Source organism: Apus apus, chromosome 9 (assembly GCF_020740795.1).
Source record: "Apus apus isolate bApuApu2 chromosome 9, bApuApu2.pri.cur, whole genome shotgun sequence".
Classification (NCBI taxonomy): domain Eukaryota; kingdom Metazoa; phylum Chordata; class Aves; order Apodiformes; family Apodidae; genus Apus; species Apus apus.
Window position 1 is genome coordinate 12,902,572 of NC_067290.1, and position 21,501 is coordinate 12,924,072.

A 21,501-nucleotide genomic window follows, 5' to 3' on the forward strand; every position below is an offset into this window, starting at 1 on the left:
AAAATGTTGTTGTGACAGTCAGATCCATCAGGTTGTGGGAGGTTTTTGTCCACAGCTCCTACACCTGTAATGTAAAACATTGAAGCTGGCACACTTGGATAAAATCCTGCAGTCTGCTTGGGGTTATAAGCAAAGTCTTGACAGAAATTCAGCAATTTGAATTTTCGGGTTGTCTCCTCCTTTCTGTAATGTTCAATGCACCATAATGTATCTTCCCTTCTTGAAAAGACCTTTTTGATCTTTAGCAAGAGCTGAATGTAAACAGTTGGATTTAACTGCAATTTACAGGTTTGTGAATCATGTGGAATTTCATCCCAGTGGTACCTGCATTGCTGCAGCTGGTGCAGACAACACAGTGAAAGTGTGGGACGTTAGGATGAATAGACTCCTTCAACATTATCAAGGCAAGTTAAGATTTTGAAGTCAGAACTTTCTACATATTTATATGAATTGCTCTGAAATCCACGGCTTGTTTCTCCATCACCTGCTGATCTTCCAGAAAGGCTGGGTTAGGCCTGCCAGTGGAAGCCTTTTTTTCTTTTTCCCACTAAACATTATGATTTGCTTTGTTCTTGAAGACCAATTCTTATATATTGGCAAGAAATAACTCTGTTCCAATTTCTCCTACTCTGGCCACCATCAAAAAAGATCAAAAAGCAACATTGAAACTGTCCCATGTTGCAGGTGTGCATAGATGTTATCTGCCATGCCACTTGGTTCATATTCACTGTTATTAAGGGGGTGTGCAGTAAAAAGGATGTGGCCTTTGATTCCAAGTAAGCCTACAGGAGAGGAATCAGATTCCAGCAAAACAAAGGGTCAAGTCCTTCATGAGGAAAATTAGGAAAAGTTCACAAAAGAGGAAAATCAAAAGTCTCAACCAATTTCAAATCTCTACCATGATCCATGTTTACAGTTCCTTCTCCAGTATCTCCTTTGGTTCTCAGCTTTCAGAATTAGCCTTGAACTTGGTATGTCTTGTCCAGGTTGGCTTGTCCTTGGAGTAACTAGTTTTCATAGTTAGGAACCTACATAATAATTTTTTTTTTTTAACCGTTACCTCCAAAGTGGCCTGTCCTCCCATGGACAGTTCTTGTCAAACTGGTCAGTGCTGCCATTTGGTAGAACTGGATAGGAAAAAGTCCTTTCCCAGCCCTGCAAGCTTGTTTGAGCTTGATCATACTGTTTTGTGCTTGTTAGTTGCTGGAGCCTAAATGTGTTTTTTTCTTCCTTTACTATTATATTTAGGGCTGTCATTATTTTGTAAATCCATACATTCTTAAGCATAATTTCCAGTACAGATAGCTTATTAAACTTAATTTTGTTAGCTTCTCATGAAGACTGCTTTTGGCATGCTACTGAAGCAGACACCAGGCTGGAGCCTGGTGTGTTACTGTGTCTGCCATCCATATCAGACACTGTCAGTTCCTCCTGCAGCAGCTTTGCAGCTGAGTGCCAAGCAGAAAAAGAGTAATAAAATAGCTTGCAGTTAATTCTTGCTAATTTTGCAGTTAAGAGACAAAAACTGAGTTCTGAATTAAAGCTGTTGGTCCTCCTGGCTTTATGTAACTATAATTGTTTTTTTAAAGTGCTTTTGACAATGTATCCCTTTACTCACAAGGCAATGAAAGAATTTTCAGGCCAACAATACAAGTTCTCCAGTTTCTCTTGAAGTATAAAGGCAGAGAAAATGTTGTGATGTTTAAAGAGCAGAGTTTTTCTCTCTGTCTTCCTTCACAGCAGCCTGTGAAGACTAGACCTTTTTTGGTAGGTAAGAGCAATTGGACATTACTCATCTTGAAGCAACTGCAGTTTGTCTACAGAGAAGATACTAAGGTTTTGAAAGTCCTTTGGGTTCCATAAAAAAAGTTAAAAAAGTTCCCCAAAAAGAGATTGCTATACAGTAGAAACAGTCTACAGGCTTTGGAATGCTTTCTTATTTTTGCTGTATTTATAGAGCTGTCCTTTTGCTCTTGGCATATAGATGGAAACACCATTTTGATAACCTCATCAGACTATTAAGCACTGACAGTGACACTACCAACATTGGAACATGTTCCTTATTTTTAGTATCAACTTCCTGCTTCTGGATTGTGTTTTATTCCTGCCCTCTAAATGTGGGATCCTCCTCTCAAGTGTATTCTCCCTGCGTAGTCAAGTTAAGCACTCTTTGAACTATTTTACAACTGTAAACATGCCTGAGCTCCTTGAACTCTCATATAATGTGATTGACTTTTTTATTTCTTCAGTTATTCTTATAGACTTACAATCATTTCCAGTTCTCTGATAGTTAACAAAATCTAATGGAAATCAAACCTTCTGAGGACTGTTGTTCCAATTCATCAGTATTGAGCTACTACAGTTACAATGATAAATCCTGAAATGTGCTTATTGTCTAATAAGCATTGTTAACTTGTGACCCCTGTCAAAACTTGGAAATACCTTTCTGAAGTCTTGTTGCTAAACTAGGTAGTGTGTTTAAATACTTGAGCAGTTTTGGATTGTCCTTTAACCTACTTTATCAGCTTTTCAACAGTGGCAAGATCTGCAGTGCATGTTTCCAGCCACAGTATAACTTGGCTCAGAAATCATCTCTTCCTGCTTTCCACTTACTGCTATTAAATTGTCCACATCTAATGTTGTTTAGTTTGGCTGCCAGGTTTATTTTTTTGTCTTGGAGTTATATGTTTCCCCTGAATTCCACCCCTGTTGAATGGCAATTTAGTCTGATACCCTTGCTATTGAAGCAATCTTTTCCTGATTTATTTTTAATCAGCTACGATGTAAATTCTAATTGTGTATTAAACTTTGATCTAGGAATAGTGAGGAAAGCCAAAGAAAAACCTAAAATTGCACTGGTGACTGTGTTTGGTCACTTCATGCAGATGTGGCTGCAAACTGATGCATTTGTAACATGTTCTGGAAGATGTGCTTGGAACTCCTGCTCTCCTGAGGGTTTATGCACATGCCTTTTGGCTAAATCTGGTCTAGTTTTGTGGCTCTTGCAAAGTGAAGCTGCCATCGCAGTTCCGCTAGAGGGCAACTCTTCCTCACTAGCTGCTTGTGCTGCCTGGTTTCAATGGAAGATGTTCCAAAGATTGAGTTGCATCGAGGAGTTAATAGATAAGTAGCTCTGCCACAAATTTTTGCATGTTAAATTGAGTTGTTTTCCAAAATTGATTAGTCTTTAAGCAGTTTTGGCTCTTGCTGCCAGGACTTGTTCCAACTTTGCGTTTTGTAAATGAAAGTTGGATGTAGAGAGCAAACTGCAAAACCTTTTGTGTGGTGTGTGTGGTTTTTTTAGCAAAGTAAAATATGCTCTGGTTACATTTACTGAATGAACAATGTTTATTACCTGACATTTTTCCTGTGCAAAATTGTGGTGGGGAAACTTCTACAAGTCTATGGAAACAGTTCTAACCTTTTATTAAAAAATTGCTATTTAAAAAAGATCAGCTGGTATTTTTACACGGTTCAGCTGGAGCTGGATGGTGGTTATCTGTTTGCTGGGGCCTGTGGCAGTGTCAAGACCATTCTAATTTATCTTCTGACTGATGGTTACTAAGAGGTTGCATTCACTAATTACATAAAAGTAGTATTGTCAAACTTGGGACAGTTAATGTTCAGCCACTCTATAGGCTGGCACGACTCAATTTTAGTAATTGCCCCCCAGTGTAGGTCCTTTAAATACCATTCTAGGGCTTGGCTGGTGGAAAAATAACCTTGTAGCAACAAGACAGGAGGAGGTGGCACCTGGTGGTGCCCTGGGTTTATTGTTTACAACATGAAATTAAGCAAGGTTGCAGAAAGTGTTGGCAAGTTTTTGGAGAAGACTCCTGAATGGTCTAGTGAGAGGCATGAGCTGGTCTGGCAGAAGAGAGATGAAGTTTTTCTTTGAGCTTACAACAGCAAAGAGCTCCTTGGCACAGTAGCTGCAACTGCTTACACAGCCAGTCTGTGTGAGTCCTTTCCATTATGAAAGGTTTTTTTGGTGACACTGGAAATATTTAATCATTATCTTTAAATTGGAGGATATATCATTAACTTTGTCTATTCCTGCTGTGATTCCTTTCAGGACTTGCCTTAGTTGACAAAATAAGTTTGTCTTTGTCTGAGTATAGAAAATAATGGGGTGAGGAGTGTTACAAATCACTCAGAATAAAACTTTCAAAGGAGAAATCTATGTAGCACTCTTCCAGGAGGAAAAACTCAGTTTGTATTTTTTTTTCTACATAGTGTAATGCAGAGCTGGAGGGGTAGAGAAAGATCTGGCTGTTTGATAGAGTTGGTATTCACCAAGTGTAAATGTGTAGAAGTCACCTGTGTTAAGGTTTTCTTCTGTGTTTTTAGTGGTCCAGACTAAAAGGAGTTATGTTCTCAGAACTGAAGTTGAGGTACCTAGTGTTCCTGAGAGTTACAAAAGTAAATACAGTCTGTTTTACAATTGAACAAGGTTATTTCCAAGTTCTGCTTCAAATCCACATCTACAAAAGATAACAATCAGTTCTAGTGTTTTGCATTTGTATTTGGAGAGTTTTCTAACATAACAGTTTAGATTTTAAATGCACAATAAACTCTGAAGGGAATATAAAGTTAGTTGGGGGAGGATGTACTAGTAGTGGATTTGAGATACCAGAACATTTGGAGGGCACATAGTACAGTTAAGAATAATTGGATAGTTAAAACCCTCTCCAAGCACAGTCTTAATGTTCTGCAATGTTACATAGGCTCAGAAAGTTGTGCATGTGTGAAGTACTGCATGTTCTCGTACATCAATATGTTCAGTAGCCTGTTCTGTAAAAGTCTGGGGAGGGGAAAAAAAGCCCTACGTGAGGTAGGTGTTTAATGTTGCCATGAACTTGAAAGCGTAGTTTGATGTTTTTTCTAGAGCACTTCCTTCCACTTTCTTCAAAATAACTCGTAGGCTTCATCACCACACAGGAAGGATTGCTTTATTGGAAGTTCAAATTCCTGATAGTTTGTCTATCCATACTTGTTCTAAAGTTTTGGTGAGGTAAATTGGATTTCTGGAGCAGTAATGCTTATACTGGACCACCTCCAAGTTGCTGGTTCTTCTTTCGTAGTTTCTCTGAAACCCAGTCTTGGTTAGTAAACCAAAAGAGTCTGTGCAATGCCAACTGCAAGTTTGTCTTTCATCACAGTTTCAGTCTTCTCATTAATGTACCAACATATAGATTTTCTCGTAGAATCACTTGGGAGTGAGAACAGCAGCTCCACAGTATTAAATGATGTTTGTGTCCAGTTCTCTCACAGAATCTTATAGCTCACTTGTGCTTATAGTTGCATTTTGGGGCTATGCTGGAAGCTTTTGTAGCCTTAAATCTCCCAGAATAACTGGCAAAGCTTCCTTTTTCCTTTCAATAAAGTAGTGCCTATTTTTACAAGAATTGCATACTGCCCTTGTTCTCCAATGCTTTCAAGAGTCTTTGTGGAATGCTTCCCCATGATAATTTTCCTGTTAAACTTTAGAATAGAAAATTGGAATGTGCTTGCACTTTATTTTATTCTTTTGCCTTGGGCTTGTGTAAACTGGTCTTGGTGATTATTATGTATGTTTTTTTCCATTTGTAGTGCACAGTGCTGTGGTAAACAGTCTTTCCTTTCACCCTTCTGGAAACTATCTGGTTACTGCTTCCAATGATTCAACTCTTAAAATTCTGGACTTGCTAGAAGGAAGACTTCTGTATACTCTTCATGGTCACCAGGTGAGACGAAGCCTTTTCTACAGCAACAGACAAATAACAAACTGGGCAAACTTGTGCTTGAGCTTTTCCTTCTTTCTCACCAAAAATATTTTGAAAACTTCCTTGCATAAAACAATAATAGTCTTTAAGATAATGACTTCTTTTGAAGGGAAGACCTATGGGGAAGGAAGAAGGTGAGGCAGGAATGGAGAGGATGAGAAAGTAAGGCAGAAAGGGAGCTCTGGTATTGAGGATGCGAATCTGTGTCCTAAGGAGCACGGTCAGAGCTGGGTCTGTTGTGCACATTTTGTCCTGCAGCTCTGACTGTCTCCCTCTCTAGAGTGGTGCAGATAAAACTTGCCCCCCTGATACAGGTGTTGTGAAGATAAATGCTGTTCATCTGACAGGAGACTTAAGGGCAGTAATGGTGCAATGAAGGAAATAAATGTTGGGACCTGATTTGGGAACGCATTTCTATTTTGTTAATTGACTAAATTAAATAATTGAAGGTGATAAATGCTGCTGGTTGGTTAAGTTTAACTGATTTGCCTCTTAGTATTATGCTTCTGGATGCGTTGCTTGTAAGGTTAATTATATAAATGCTTAGAGCTCTCTTTAAATGCTAAATGAAAATAGACTAATTTCATTGTTCATGCTGAATGGGGCTTAGGGGCATGAAAAAGCAGACCTGCTTTAAAGGTTCCCTTTCCACAGAGACAAAGGGAACAGAAATTCTTAACCCATTTGTGTGTCTGTTAAAATGGGGGCTGAGTCTTAAAGCATCAAAACTAGCTGGGGAAAAATCTTAACCTGAAGTTGTTGGGGGTGGTGGAGATGGTTCTGGTCAACAGTGGTAGCTGTGCAAACTGCAAAACTGATAATTCTAGCTTCTTGTGGCTTTATGTTTAGTGACTGCCTTGTCTGATGTCTAAAAATACCAAGTTTTTTCTGTCATTTCTCTTACCCTTTTTTGTAATATTAATGGTAAAATGGAAAAGCCTCATACTTAAAGCTCTGCTTCATGGGAAGATCTGGTTAAAACCGACCAAACAGTTCAAATACTGAAAAGAATGGGGGAAGGAAAATTAAATGCTGGTATTGGGGAAGTGTGGAGGGACAGTGGATCTTTGCATCTCTCACCCTTGCCTCAGCAAAGGGATGTGCCTGGTTATTCTTCAGCCAGAGGCTGAACCTGCTTTCCATTTTCCTCCCTTCTGTGCTGCAGGCTGTTCCTCTACCAGTGCCATGGCTCAAAAAAAAAAGTTCAGCTTTGACTGAGAGTCCAAAAGTGATTATGGTGATGGAGATCTTCATAATTAGACAATAAAGTCCCTTTAGGCTGATGATGTGCTTAGCTCAGGGCTTCTATAACACAGTTGGTTTGTAAATCATCAGTTCAGAAGTAGAGTTAAAGCTCTGTTTTTTCCCCTCACTGTTCCAGATCAGTAAGACAATGTCTGCCTTGCTCTCCTGAGCATCTGACTGGCATTGGAAATGCTTTCACACTGGCACAACTTAACTGCAATTCCCATTGTGGGTTTACACCTCCTTTCTGTTGGAAACAAGTATAAAAGTGGCTGGTAGTGCTTTCTGGTCTTTTTTTAAGGGTACTGCATTGAGATGGCTGGGAAGCCCTGGACAGATTTTTCCCTCTGCTGGCATATTCTATATCATTGTGGATTGGGTCTTTTAATGCCTGATTTAAGATACCATCTTTTTCCACCAAAAGTATATGATAACCTTTGCTTCATTCACAATAAGTGACTGGCAGTGACAACAGGCTCTGCTTTCATCAGAAGCTGCTGGAGTGGATTCCTGCACTGGCTGCTTCTCCAGCCTGTTCTGCTCATAGATAAACCCAGCCTACTACATACTCTTTTTTTTTTTCCCCTGCAGCCTCACTAATTTCTGCCACTATTGCCAAGTGGCTAAAAAATGAAGTGGGTGTGGATTTTTTTGGTCATAAAGTAGATTTGTCTTTTTAAAGTGAGGGCTATATGTTAGTCACAGCGTGTTCTGAGGGCATTTTTGAGTTTGGGTGAATGTGCTGGTCAAGACTTTGCTCTGACTCTGACTGCTGATTGCTGGTAATGTTGTTCTGGGAAGGCTGCATGCAAGTGGACACTTGAAGGGAAAAAAAGTGAGGTCCTTTAGACATACTTTGACGCAACTGCTGGAGTGCCAGGAATTTGTTAGCAGCTGATTAGCTGTAGTTTACATAGGGAGGACTGCCAAGTTTACATTGCTGTCTTTAATTGTAATGTAGCTGGCCCCCTTGTAGCCGAAGGATTGTTAGAGTTTGTAGCTTGGAGCTGACATCTTGGCAGCTGCAAAATATCATTCCGTGTTGTGCTGCATATTTTAGTTGTGGAGTGCTTCAAGCTGTGAAGTACTCTTGTCTAATTTCATACAGATGAGACACTGGGTTGGTATGTAGGTCCACCTCTAGTAGTGAATCATCATGGAGGAACAGAATGTTTGGGAGCCCCTAAGTCACCTCCGGACAGTTGCTACAGGAGAGCAGGTATGTGTACAGTGCCTGTCTGCCCTTTGGGGTGATTTGATTAGAGCATTTCCAGACTGACTTCCTTAGTGAAATGGAAGTTCTCAGTAAATATTTAGAAAACATCTGCATCATTATGTTTATGAATAGGAAGACAGAAAATGCAAAGTTAGTTTCTCCAAGCAGCCTTGACTTGAACCATGAAGTAGCTGCGTAGCACCTTTGTGGGTGGCATGAGTGCGCTCTGCTTTGCTGCCTGACTGAAGAGCAAGCTCTGGGCAGGTGCACATGCTCCTTTGCTCTCTTCTGCTGGCTCTGCATTAAACATCTGTGCAGGCCTAGTCTTCTTTGAAGGGTGTGAGAACATCTCAGGGCTGCATAGAATAGAACCAGCGAAGGAAGAGAAGGGATGTGCTGCAAACAGCAGCACACTGGGTTTTTTTAATTTTTTTATTACCATTTCTGACTTTTTTTTATTACCGTTTCTGAGTATTAAAAGGAAATATGACTCTAGTCTTCCCATATTTATTTGTTTTAAACTGAAGCTTTCATGAGTTAAAAAGTTGCTGAAGATTCAATTAAAAGGTGCCAGTATAATTTTTTTCCTATGTTAGCTGTAGCCCTGTGCTTTTTTCCTTGCCTTCCTTTCACTCTTCATTTCTGTCTTTTGTGTTATCACCTCCATTGTGTGGTTGCTAGAAATCCACCCTTTTTATCTAAACACTTTTTTTGTTTTTACCCTTAAAGATGTGGATTCTTTCCACAGCTCCTATCACTTTCCACTTGAGGACAATACTCGGCTCTGCCCTGTACCTCTTGATTTGGCAGTGTTTAGTGCCTCTGCTGGCACCTTTTCCCCTCTCCACATTGCCTTTGGAGTATCTGTGTTGTTTGTAAAAATAAAACAAGCTTCCATGGCTTTAATAGGTTATTTTTTTTTTTCCCAGCTCTTGCTTTTTTCTAATATTTGGATTTTCCTGTCTGCTTCTGCGGGATACATGCTGCATCCTGTGCCAATTGTGAAACAAGAGGGTGTAAGTGACACCTGTCTTGTCCCATGTATTTCTTCTCGCTTCCATCATTTTCTTTGAATTCAGCTTTCTTCTCCTCCTATGTATCTTGCTGTTGTCTTTCACCTCTTCTGGTGAGATAGAATGGATCTTCATAGCTCTGGGTTTCCTTGCTGCAAGTTTGTCATTGATCCTTACAAAAGTCTCTTAATTTGAATTGGTCCTCACTGAACTCTCTCCACTGCTTTCTCTGCTGCTGAAACCAAGTGGTAGGTAAAAGACACATGACCTCAGGACCTCTGTGTTTTTTGACACTGAAATGCATTTATCAAGTTTCTTACTTGCTCTTGTTTTTTTCCTAAATGTTTTGATCGCTTATTCTTTGCATCTTTTACTCCTCTGCCCTCTGTCATTTCAATGTCCATCTGTCCGAGTGTGACTTGTCGCCTTCTCCTGTGCCATGCAGTTGAAAGTCGTTATGAAAACTCTTTTTATTACTATTTCTTTTATGCCTTGAACTGATAATCCTATGCCTAGGATCCCAGCGTGCTTGTTACTGATTTGCTTCTCTAATCTCATCACCATTTGTCTCCTTTTTCTCTTTACACTAATCTATTCCAGGAGAGTCTGACCAAGCTGAGCCATACTGATTCTCATCTTCCTACTTCTACTTCTCCCTTTGTGGGCAACAGAAGAGGAAGCTCTTCTTTAATTCAACCATTTGCATCCTCTTGATATGCCTTTTTCCAGGTCTTGGCACCTCCCTTACTCTATTATCTGGCTCTTCTCTGGTATACATTAGTTTATTCCAGGATTTAAGGGGGGGAGAGGGGGGAGGGACAGGGAAAAGAAAAAACCCCAACAAACTGAACTGCTACTGGCATCCTTGACCTCAATGGTCTCTCCAGCTACCTTCCTCTCTGCCTCTTCTCTCCCTCTTGCAGACTGTGCATCATTAAACTGCTCCCCTCTGGTTTATGCCTGGACCCTCTCCAGCCTGGCTCTTTTTTCTTCTGTTATACTGAAGCCAAAATATTAGCTCTGCTTCTAGCTCACACTCGCAAGTCTGACCTCTCTTGACTTGAACTGACTGGTTTTGGTCCTGCTGTTCTTGAAATCATGTGCCTCTGTCCTCCAGCAGCTCTAGGAGGGAGGAAATGGTGTTCAGTAGGTGCACATTCCTCTGCTATCTGTATGCAGGTATGACTGTTGGCTCCAGGCATATTTCCATTTCTCTAAACGAAGCTCTTGGCCTTTCTTTAGGTGTTTAAGTATTTATTTCAGATCTGTTTTTAACTTCACCTTTGAAAGCTTTGTGTTCAGGGATGATATTCCTGTTGTCTCTTGTCATCTCTGTGTCAGTTGTTACTGATGCTGTTATCATTCTGCCAGTCACTCGGTGCATATTGTAATCTGTGTCCTGGCTTTGGATCCCATCTCTCCAGGTGAAGAATCCATCCAAGCCTGAACATCTTTTTCTAAGGCCACACTTCATCTTTTTGTGTAAGCAGATCAACCAGTGGATTGCCAGGGCATTACAGGCCTTGTGATGATGACTAGCCTCCTTCTGTAGAAAGTGGGAAAGCAAGGAGAAGTTATTATCTCCATCTCTGAGGGGTACTTTGCACATGAATTAGACTGTGCAACGTGCTGTGCTTCACCCTTACCTACATATGCAGCATGGGTACCTGACCTTGCCTGAATCTTGTTCATTGGGAGTGCTGATGCAAAGGACTAGGTTCGATCCTATTATCACTCCTTCTGTGTGGATTCCTTTTTTGTGTTTCCCATTTCTTTGCCATATCCAGTGTGTGAGCAGTTTTTCCTTTTTGAAGCTCCCTTTGGCTCATCTCCACCCTGCCTGATACTCCTGTTTCTCCAGAGATGAGTTGAATGTGGATTAGTAGCAGTGTTCTTCCCACTCATTTCTAGTGGGTTATTTTTTTTTTTTCTATACTTTCCCTCAAACTTTCTGCAGCTCTCTCCCAGTATCACTAAAACTATTTTAATATCAAACTTTGACGTGCAGAAAAGCTGGACAGTCCTTATGTTGTTGGTGTGCTGAAAGCTAAATAGAAATGTTCCTTACTGCTGACTTGGTGCATTTCATTGTCCAGTCCCTTCTTGCAGCTTGATCTTTCAGCTTGATCCTTCAGCTAAGGCAACAGGCTGTAGGAATTTGGGGACTAGTGCTAGCACCTTCTGCTAGCACCTGGCACAATAAGGATGCAGAACTGGAACTTCTGAACCCTCAGGAAATACTAATTGAAGGGCATTTCTATCTTGCTACAAAAAGAGGAATAAAGTGGCACTTCAGAAGGCTGCTGCATCACACATGTTCTAGTTGCATGGGAAATAAGCTTAAAATTCCCCCTGCAACTTATATAGAGGAATATGAAACTGCTGCTTTTTGACACTTAATGCAAACAGGAAGTTTAAACAGGTGGAAAAAACCTGAAGGAAGATTTGAATCCTTCGGTCTCTGACTATGTACCTGTTGTCCAGGACTGCATCAGAAACCTGCAGTATCTCTGCCTTGCTTAATGGAAACAAGTGGGAGTTAGGCTGTGTTTGATCACTGGCACGTGTAGCTTTTTTGCTTGTGTGTTTATATCAAACTGGAAGAATATTTGGCAAACTGCTATTTGTATGTTGCTATAGCAAACCTGTTCTCTCCGGGAAGAGTGCTGTAAGTGTATGTAGCAAAAATACTTTTCACTTAATTCATGTAAACAAATCTGTAGAGGATGTTGTGTCTATAGACTTGTTTGTTCCCCTTCTTTCAATTTGTAAAGGCACATTCAGTCTTTGATATGTTTCTATTTTGGGAGGAATACATTCTGTTGAACTTTTTTCCCTTCAGAATGCCATGACTTTGGACTCAGTTCATTCATTGCCTGTTTGGATTTGTATTGTGCTAAATTTTGTCTAAATACACTGAAATATTTAGACCGATAAAAAATAATTTTGTGAAACGTAGCTCCTCTCCAGTATTCCTCACTTGTGCTTGTTCCTGAACATTTTGTCTTTAGCAATTCCTTGAACATTTTTTTTTTTTGTCCTCCCAACCTGGAGGTTTGCAGTCCAGGCTATTGCAGCCAGTGCAGCTTCTGTGTCCACAGCACTGAGCAATATCCACCATTATTCAACTTTCTAGCTGTGTACTTCTTTCTGCCCTTTCTTATTGCTTATTTGTCTTTGCACTTACATTTTATATTTTTAGAGAGTCTCCATTCCTGCCTGTAGTCAGAGCTGAACTGCTGGGGAAGGTGGGTGGGAGTGGAAGGCAGAGGCACACTTTGTCTCAGCTGATTGATGGTGGTGTCTTTGGTTTGAAATATCTGTGTTATTTAATAGTGTGTTAGTTGAGCCAGCTGAGTCATGCTGATGACTGTGCATGCATTTTGAAATTGCTGCTACTAGATCAGTTCTGGCAAGATCTCTTGAGGGAGATGTTGCTATTAGAAGGCATCAAAACCATTTGAAGTTGCTGCAGGTGAAATGATAATATGGAAACACCTTGATGTGTTTTAAGGAAGCTAAACTCTTCACATTGAGAGCGACCACATCAAGGCTCCAGGTTTGCCAACGTGTCCTTGTGCCAGCATATTTGAAAGCACACGGGACTGTGGGGCACAGATTGCAGTGAGAGTTGGGTGTTTAGCCCAAATGCAATCTTTGGGTATTCGTCTACCTTCAGGATTTGTAATGATGAGTTCACTTTTACAAAGGAGAGAGAGAAGGGAAACCAAAAGCAAACTAGATGTGAGAAGTCCATGTGATGCCCATTTGGAAGATGGGAACTCTTAATAGAATAGTCCATCCTTGCAACTTGGTACAGGGTGAGGAAAAGCTTCTTACTTGCCTTCTGAGATAAATGATTTTATTTGAAAGGGGATTAAATCTACTTTTGTCAAAAGGTGTCTATTTATGTGGTAGGGTTTTCTGGTGATTGTGTTGTGGCTTTTTTGGTTGCCTGGTTTCATAGAATCATAGGCACACAGAGCAGTCCATAAAATATGTTGTCTTCTGGTGTCAGTGTCTTGAAGATTCTGGGTAACCTTTGAAGTTCTGGCCCCTGGAGTTCCATAATTATATGAGAATTTTGGCCGAGTGCATTTTCCTTTTATGGATCTAGTGTTCATGATGTGAGGAGGAGCTTGAAAGAAGTTATGAAGAATTGAGAGTTGAAGCCTGAAAGGTGCATTTGTCACTCTTCAAATTTATTTCAAAAAAAGCTGTATTTTTACAGGACATGGGTTATGATTCATGAATACCTAGAACTGTCAGGTGTGAGGGTATTTTACTTCTAACGATCTTTCTCAATATGCCCTTTGCTGCTCTATATTTATCTGTGTGTTTAAACCTCCTTTTCTTTTGGGTGCCTAACTGAAGACTGCATTTAACAAAACAGCAGAGACATTGTCTCTGATAGAGGAACAGGAGTTTTAGATATTTCTAATTTAAAAGGGAAGTGATTGAGAATGAAAAACCTGAAGCTGTAAAACTTGGTTTGCTCCTGTGTGACATGATGCCATGGATATTGAAAAGTGAATGTCTTAAAATGGGAACAAAAATGTGGGAAATGGTAAGTGCATGCCAGCAAGCTGAGTGTGCTAGTGGCAGCTCACTTACCTGACAGATAAGAGCTTTTTTAATTTTGCCTTTAGATTGTTGATGTCAAGTGAGAAATACTTTGTAAAGCTGTAATGAATGGAGCTTTATGACACATAATTTTCTTTCCCATTTTTAAAAATCTGTTTTCAGGGGCCAGCCACCTGTGTAGCCTTTTCAAGAACTGGAGACTTATTTGCGTCTGGAGGTTCTGATGAACAGGTATGTGACTGGTTTAATTTGATCGTTTTGTGACTTTTTGTTACTGTTTTCTAGGCATCTTAGTGCTTTCAAAGAGAAAACAAATACTAAAAATAGTGAGATATATTAAACTTTTCTTAGTGAGGAAGCACTTCAGCTGAATTATCTAGGAATGGGTATGTACAACAGAGGATGTATTACCCTAAGTACAGTCCTTGTTATGTGTCTTTCTGAGGCATCTCCTTGTGGAGAGTGGGTTAGGTGGGTGTCCAATGGCTGAGTTGAGAGACCTTAAATATAATGGGCTATGCTGATGGATCCTCTCCTCATCTGCCACTGACTAGTTCTGAGCCACAAGTATAAGGACAAGGCAGGCAGGAATGCTTTCCACACTCCACTGGTCTACAATGTTCTGTATTTCCTATTCCTCCATGCTCTCCTGCTCCCACAGATCTGTCCTGTCAGCCTTATTTGAGCCACTGCAGCTTAGCCACCTCTGCTGACTGAGAGCAGATGGTTTTGAGTCTGATTGTACACAAATATAGACTGCAGATCTCTCTGTTAATGGGAGCCTGGTGCAAAGCTGTGCTAATGCTGCAGTTGCACAGCTTTTTGGGTCAGGGTTGGACTTTTCCTCTGCTGACCTTGATTTGTACACTAGGATTAAGAGCCTGGGTGTCTCGTAGTGCTGCTAAAGGGTTTGTGTGGATGATGCAGTTAGGGCAGGAGGGAAGAACTCTTCCTTTACCTTCAAGTTCTGAGTTGTAATCCATAACTAGCATAGTTAGTGTAAGTATCTCTGCTGAAGATATGGATGAACTTCAACCTGAAGTAGTGCTTTGAATAAGTATTCATTTTCTGTCATCAGTCTTCACTGAGCTGTTTTGTATGACTCTTAATCCCCAGGTTAGACTCAGTGACAATGCCCCTCTTTGTTGTGATAGCACCTTTGCTGGCTGCGAACAAACAACCTGTGCAATAAAAGAGCATCACTTTTTTCTGTTACTCAGTGGAACTGCCTGGTTGGTTAACTATGCAACTACACAAGAAAAATGCTTTTATTTAACACAAAGCAGGGATGAAAACTTGTGAGTGAAGAACCAACCCTGCTGTTTCTGATGACCAAGAAGAGCTGCGTGGTTTCATAGGTGTCTTTCCGACTTCTGAAATAGCTAATTTATTGCTCTTGAACTTTTTTAGACTTCTAGAGCCTAAGGATATTACTCCATACATTTGCTCTTGATATGTTGAAGTGGTTTATGTGTTAGAGGCCTCTTTTCTGAAGTAAATACCACATTATGGAGAGAAGATACCTGTAAGTTTAGTGTTTAGCTGACAAACTATCTCAAGATCTCCAATGCTAGTCTCAAAGTACTAACTCTCCTTTTCCTGTGAATGAATCTTGTTATAAATCAGTGACTAGTTGTTTGGGGTGTGGCTGATTAAGTGCCATAGTGCTAAGCATGATATGTTAGTATATTTGTGGTTTTAATGGTGTATTCTGCATGTTACTTTGAAGTTCTCTAGGCAGCTCTAGTTTCATGATGTTCCTGACCCAAAGAATGTTGGAAGTGGTCACTTACCCATTGAGCACTCAGTTATGTCTACATTCAGTAGCATGTTTACAAATAACATCCTTATTGTAATCAATGGCAAAAGCTTTCTTAGGTAAGCTCTGGTGTGCATCTGCTGACTCTTCTCTGATGTGTTGACAAAATTGATCTTCAAGCAAACATAGACAGAAAATTTTAACTGAGATAACTTTTTTTCTGCAGGTGATGGTGTGGAAGACTAACTTTGATGCAGCAGATTATGGTGATGTACTGAAAACACAGAAGTCTGGCATTAGCATGGATGGAACCCACCACACTCTGGTAGGTCAACATTGCAGAAATCACATGGAGTTCCTTTTCAGTACACTGTCTGCATCTTGGAAGCATGTGTCTCTTTCAAGCAGTTGCACTATAACCATCTTTCCTGAGTATTTCTTTGAGCTGCAAGATGCCTGTTTTTAACCAATCTTTTATTTTTTGTTTTGTTTATCTGTACTTACTTGACAGGAAAAACGTATAGTTTTAAAAAAGAAATAAATTTAGTGCTTGTATACTTGCATTTTTTTATTAACAGCCTTTGTTTAAGAATGTGTGGTAGACTTGGATGATACTCCACGAAGAAAAGTACACACCTGAGTAACAGCTGAAGTCAGTTTTGATAGCTGATGTGAATCTTTCAGGCTGGTGTCAGTCCTGAAAATAGATACTGTTCACAGAACCTTTTCACTGACAGTTAGCAAAGACAAATCTCTGTGCACAGACTTCACACATGAGAAATAGGTGACATATTATACTGGAGCTTCTTTCCTAAATGCTTGGGTTTTTTTCTGTTGCCTGGACCACATTTTAAGAGACATCAGAGTTCTGTGTCTGAAGGATAAATCAGCCAGCTGAGTAATTCAGTATGATGCACTGATCTAAGTGTAGCACTGATGTTGTTTGTTGCCTATTATTTAAGTAACCCTTTAAAAGTACTGCCCATATGAGTTATAACTGTTGCACATGGTAATGCTTCACTTAAACTTCTGTATTTTGTCTTGTCAAGCTTTGGATATTTTTGATACATTTGAGTACACCTACAGGATTCTTAAATGTGTTATTGCTGTGGCTGGTTTTGGTACATGTTGTTCAACATGAGCTGTAAGCTAAAAAGGCAGTTTGTGAACCAGGGGGTTTATGGATATGTGGCATTGCCTCAGTGGAAAGGTAAACTTCTAGCCAGAATCTGCTCTCAGTCTCTTTCATCTTAATCAACTTAGATCTTCTTTACTGGGGTACTAAAATTATGTTCTCTCTTAAACAGAGTAGTGTTTTTATGTAATGTGACTTCAGTCCATCTCTGAAGGTGTTGGAATAGCTGTGATGTTTTGTGATGGACAGGATATGGGGCTGCAGTTCTAAACCTGATACAATGTGTAGTGCTCTGTAAAGAAAGCAAACAGCCTAAGGACATTAGTAGTGCTAGGTGAGTGGGAGAGGATGGTAGGAGGAGGGGAAAGTGTTTATTGATCCTCTGCTTGGTTTTGGCTAAAACTGACTTCTTTTTCCTCCTCTCCTGTGTTCTAACTCTGAAGTTATGCAGGCAGTGAAACTGTCAGTCCAATGACCTCTTTGTTTATTAGCCTATTGAACTGGACTGACTTTGAACTCTGTCTGCTTTAATTGAAGATACTGTGTAGTATAATTTTGGGCTTAAATGCAGCCTTTATGGGAAGAAATACTGCTTTCAGTTTATAACATTCCAAGGAATGGCTTAAATAGGATAGACAAAGTGTCCACTAATGGGAGATTATGGTACGTTTACCCCCACCTGTACTGCTGTTGTTACCAGAGCATATTATCCAGTAATATTTTAAGGAAAGGAAGGAAAAGCCTGAGCTCTTTATTATAGAACCTCTTAAGATGTGCTGTGAAGGTATCTGCTGAAAAAAAAACCCTGAACAATGACTAACCACCATCAATGTCTGTCCTTCCAACAAAACTGTTCCCCTGTGGAAGAGGGTTTATCTGGCAAAACCCCTAAAAGATGCTGCTAGGATCAACTGTTTGTGTACTCCTGTCCATGTCAGGTGGTGTTGGTTGACAAGAGGTTGCTTTACTCACCCTCTGAGCCCGTGGGAAATGGGGCACTGCAAATTCTTTGAGATGTAATGTATTGGTTTGGACCAGGTGCTGTGTTTTTCTGGAGGGCAAAATGAATCCATGCTGAGTCATGTGAAAGAGACATACTTTGGTTTGGGGACTTAAATTACCTCAAAGGACTATTCTGAACCACCACCCAAATGCAGTCCTTGGCTTGGGCATGCAGCATGGGAGCTGCTGTTTCCAGCAGTTCTACCTGAATATAAAAAGTGTTAGAAAGTTCCTGTGTTATGTGCAACTTACAGAAGATCAAACTGAATGACAATCAGTAGGATTCTTCCCTTCTATTTACTTCTTGGACAAATGTGATGTTGTCTTTTGGTCTGCATAGCACAAGTGATGCTCCCACTAGATCTGCTGGATTAGCTATGAGCATGGATAGACTTATAAATTCAACCTTTTAATGCCTTCAATAGTAAAATGATCCCTAGTTACAAAGCAGGGGTGCAGGTGGTTGCAGTGGAGATCTTGGGTGCTCGCTGGCACAACTGGGACCAGTGTTTTGGTCAGCTAAGTTTGTTGATGCAGTTCAATGATGTGGTCTCTTTTATGCAGTGAAGAACACTTTTACCTGGCAAGTGTGGTGCAGCTCTGTCCTGCTACAAAGGAGCAGAGTTTCAATTTTTGTCTGGTGCTGCCAAGGCCAATATAGTTTAAATCTGGGGGGAGGTGGGGTGGGTGTCAGCTGCATCATGATTAATTGTTAGAAGAACAATCTTGTAGGGTGCTGGAGCTTACACTTGGTCCCTAAGAGCTCATTACACCTCATGAGAATGGAAATGCAAAATGTGACTAGTACTCAGTATCCTTGGGTGTTAAGTTAATAGGAATGCAACTCTTTCATGTTAAGGCAGTTATAATGTCCTTAAGTTAGAAGGGGAAGAAAAAGCAATGTAGTGGAGACCCTGTTTTGAATATCACAGGTAAAGTTTAAATTCAGAGTTGATATTAAAGATTTTTTGCTGTTAAAAAGAACCTGGTTTCTTTGAAAATGGCTTGGTTTGCAATTTTAAGGAATAAGTATAACCTGAGCATGGAAATCTTGGCTCCGTAATAACTTACTTATTCATGGCAGTCTACTTGTTTCTTTCAAGTGAATTTCATTACTTATATCTTTTGAAATATATTGTGCTGGGCTCTTTGAAAACACTGTCACTGCTGCAACTTACTGCAAGACTTAAATTTCACTATATATTGAGTTCCTTCTTGTTTTGAGCAAAATGTTTACTTTTTAATAACGAAGTACTTATTTTGGTGGATTTTATGTAGCGAGTTATTTTACCTGTCAAGATCAGACTCAAAACTGCCACCTGTGGCTCTTGATTTCATGCTGAGGTCAGCTTTTCTTTCAATGAAAAGTGAAGCTTCTTCATCCTTTTCTGCTGCTTTCTGAGTGTGCCAGGATTCTGCTTCTTGGATAATACTGAGATTTTGAGGACTTTTGGGGATGTAACTACATTTAAAACAGGTATATAGATTATTACTTGTTTTTGGTTACCCCTAAACCACACAAATCCTGTTCTTGAGATTTTTCAAATCTGTTTTCAGCCTTAAGTCAGAGAGAATATTTTTCCAAGGAGAGCTCTTGTGTAGCTGTATAATTTTTTTCTAAAGTGTTGTGAAAGCACAAATCCTACTCAAAACAGGGGCTGTATAAAAGCACTCAGTTTAGTATCCCCTTTCTCATGGGGAGAGTAAGGCTAATGTGTGAGTGTTAAGGAAGAATAACTGAACACAGACATTAAACCTAGTTTGTCATCAAGATGAATAGGAAGAATAAAGAATCCTAAATAAGCTGTGGGATAAAAGAGGGATGAAACACTGTCAGAGTTGGTGAGCTTGAATACAAACTTGCTCAAACAATTTTCACTTCCATAGACAAAGGGAGACTGGAGTCATTAGAAGATGCTGGTTTCTCAGGCCTTTGGTTGAGGTTCATTATGAATTAGGGTATTGGACTTGTTTGAAACAATAGGCATGAACTTCAAAGTTGCTCTACCCACCTGGTTGTGTTTTCTGTAAATATATGAGGCCTGGGAGATGCAGCTTGTTTTGAAAGGAAAACTGCTCCATGCAAGGACTAATGTGAATGAAAGAGAAGCTCATGATAAGCAGGAATTGCAGCCATTGACTATGGTGTAAAATACAGACCTGGAAGTGTGGTAAAGAGAACACTAAAGCTGTCAGAAGTGAATTATAAATATCTGGTAGTGTAGATGTGAAACTCTAAATGTTATATTAGAATAATAGTAGCTCTGAAATAAATGCTTAATCTGAAGTTATAAGCTAACAATTGCTGCAATTAAGTGTTGCATGATTGCCTTGAAAACCAAAGTTAAGGGCAAGTACTCGTGATGAGGGCTGTGAGAAGCTGATGGGAAGAAAAGAAGTCTTATGATCCTGTGTCTTGATCCTATAAGCATCTGAGTTTGTTTTGACTTAGAATCTAAGGGGTAAGAGTAAATTCATACTTTAAGATGCAATATTGAGTAGTGAGGACCTAGAGAAAAGTCAGGATAAAAGGTACAGATTTTGCATGTGATTGCATAAATGTGGGCTCTCACACTTCTGGAGTCAGTAACTGCTCGCATAAGGGTCTGTCTGTGTCAAGATTTGTGTAGGATCAGTTCAAAATGACATGTTCACTTGTGTGATATATTGTGAAAACATTCATCATACAATTTGTTCTTTCCAGAAAGGGCAGAGAATGTGTTTTATTTTGGAGGTTTGGTGGCATTTTTTTTCCAAGTACAAGGAAAGCTTCGTGTCCGCGGTTACAGCTGACGTGAGTGTACAAGAACACTTGTTTCTTTATGTGACAGATTTGCTGCTGTTGTTGACTAATTCCAAGACAACCATGTATGGTCAAGTGTTATAAGCAAACACTGAGCAGATGATGTCACATGGACAGTTACAAAGTCCTTGGGTGTTTAGATAAACTTGTACATTGAAAATTATTAATAAAACCATTGTAGTATAAGCTGGTAAACAGTTTTTCATGTAGTATTATGGAAATAGGAACTATTAATTGATAGAAAGATTCTTTACTGAAGTTTAAACAAAAACCTTGTTTAGGCATGTTGTAACTCTGTGCAAAATACTGCTTTGCAAATGAGGAGCCTGATGAGAAAACTTTAGTCTAACCCTCTAGACAGCTTTCTAAAGAAAAATACTTCAAAACACGTTTGTGTTGTAGTACCTCAGAGCAAAGTTAGCTTGAACAGGGGGAGTGGGAGCTTCAGGTGTCCAAAGGGCAGTGAAATGCACAGTCTGTAAGGGTTGTGTGTGGCCTGTTTGTTTCAAACTAAGGGTGTCCTGGTGAGAGAGGCAACGTCCAGCAGAATTTAAGCTTACAGGTGATGGCGAAGTGTTTCTCTTGACAATTCAGTTGTGAATTCTATAACCATGTAACTTAAATACGTGCAGCTCAGCTTTCAGGTGCTGGTAGGATTCCTGATGCCATGGTTTGACTCAGGATTGGCAATTAAACCAGTGACAATAATGGTCTTGATCCCCTCCCACTGAGATAGGAAAAGAAGAGAGATAATTAGGAGAGAGACTTTTCAGATTGAAAACTAAACTAGACTGCTTTAATTAAATACTAATGATAAAAGAAAATACATACAATTATATACCAATGTGTTGAGGAATGTGCAAAACCCTTTTTGCCTCCCCCCAACCCCACAACTCCCCCAGCATCTTCTCAGCTGGGAGCAGTTCTGAAATGTCCTGGAGCTGCCAGAGAGAGCAGCAGAGCAGATAGGGGCTGAGGG

The 21,501-nt window shown here is 39.9% G+C and overlaps 1 protein-coding gene across 4 annotated transcripts in view; it reads left to right on the plus strand.

Annotated features, from left to right (window-relative positions):
• Window positions 1–21,501, plus strand: part of POC1A (POC1 centriolar protein A) — a 78,520-nt gene that overhangs the window by 35,172 nt on the left and 21,847 nt on the right. For all 4 annotated transcript variants that reach the window (XM_051627766.1, XM_051627764.1, XM_051627765.1 and 1 more), the window contains 4 exons: window positions 289–404; window positions 5,593–5,726; window positions 13,986–14,054; window positions 15,809–15,907. In XM_051627766.1, the coding sequence (XP_051483726.1) occupies window positions 289–404; window positions 5,593–5,726; window positions 13,986–14,054; window positions 15,809–15,907 (418 nt within the window). The remainder of the gene's footprint in view (window positions 1–288; window positions 405–5,592; window positions 5,727–13,985; window positions 14,055–15,808; window positions 15,908–21,501) is intronic.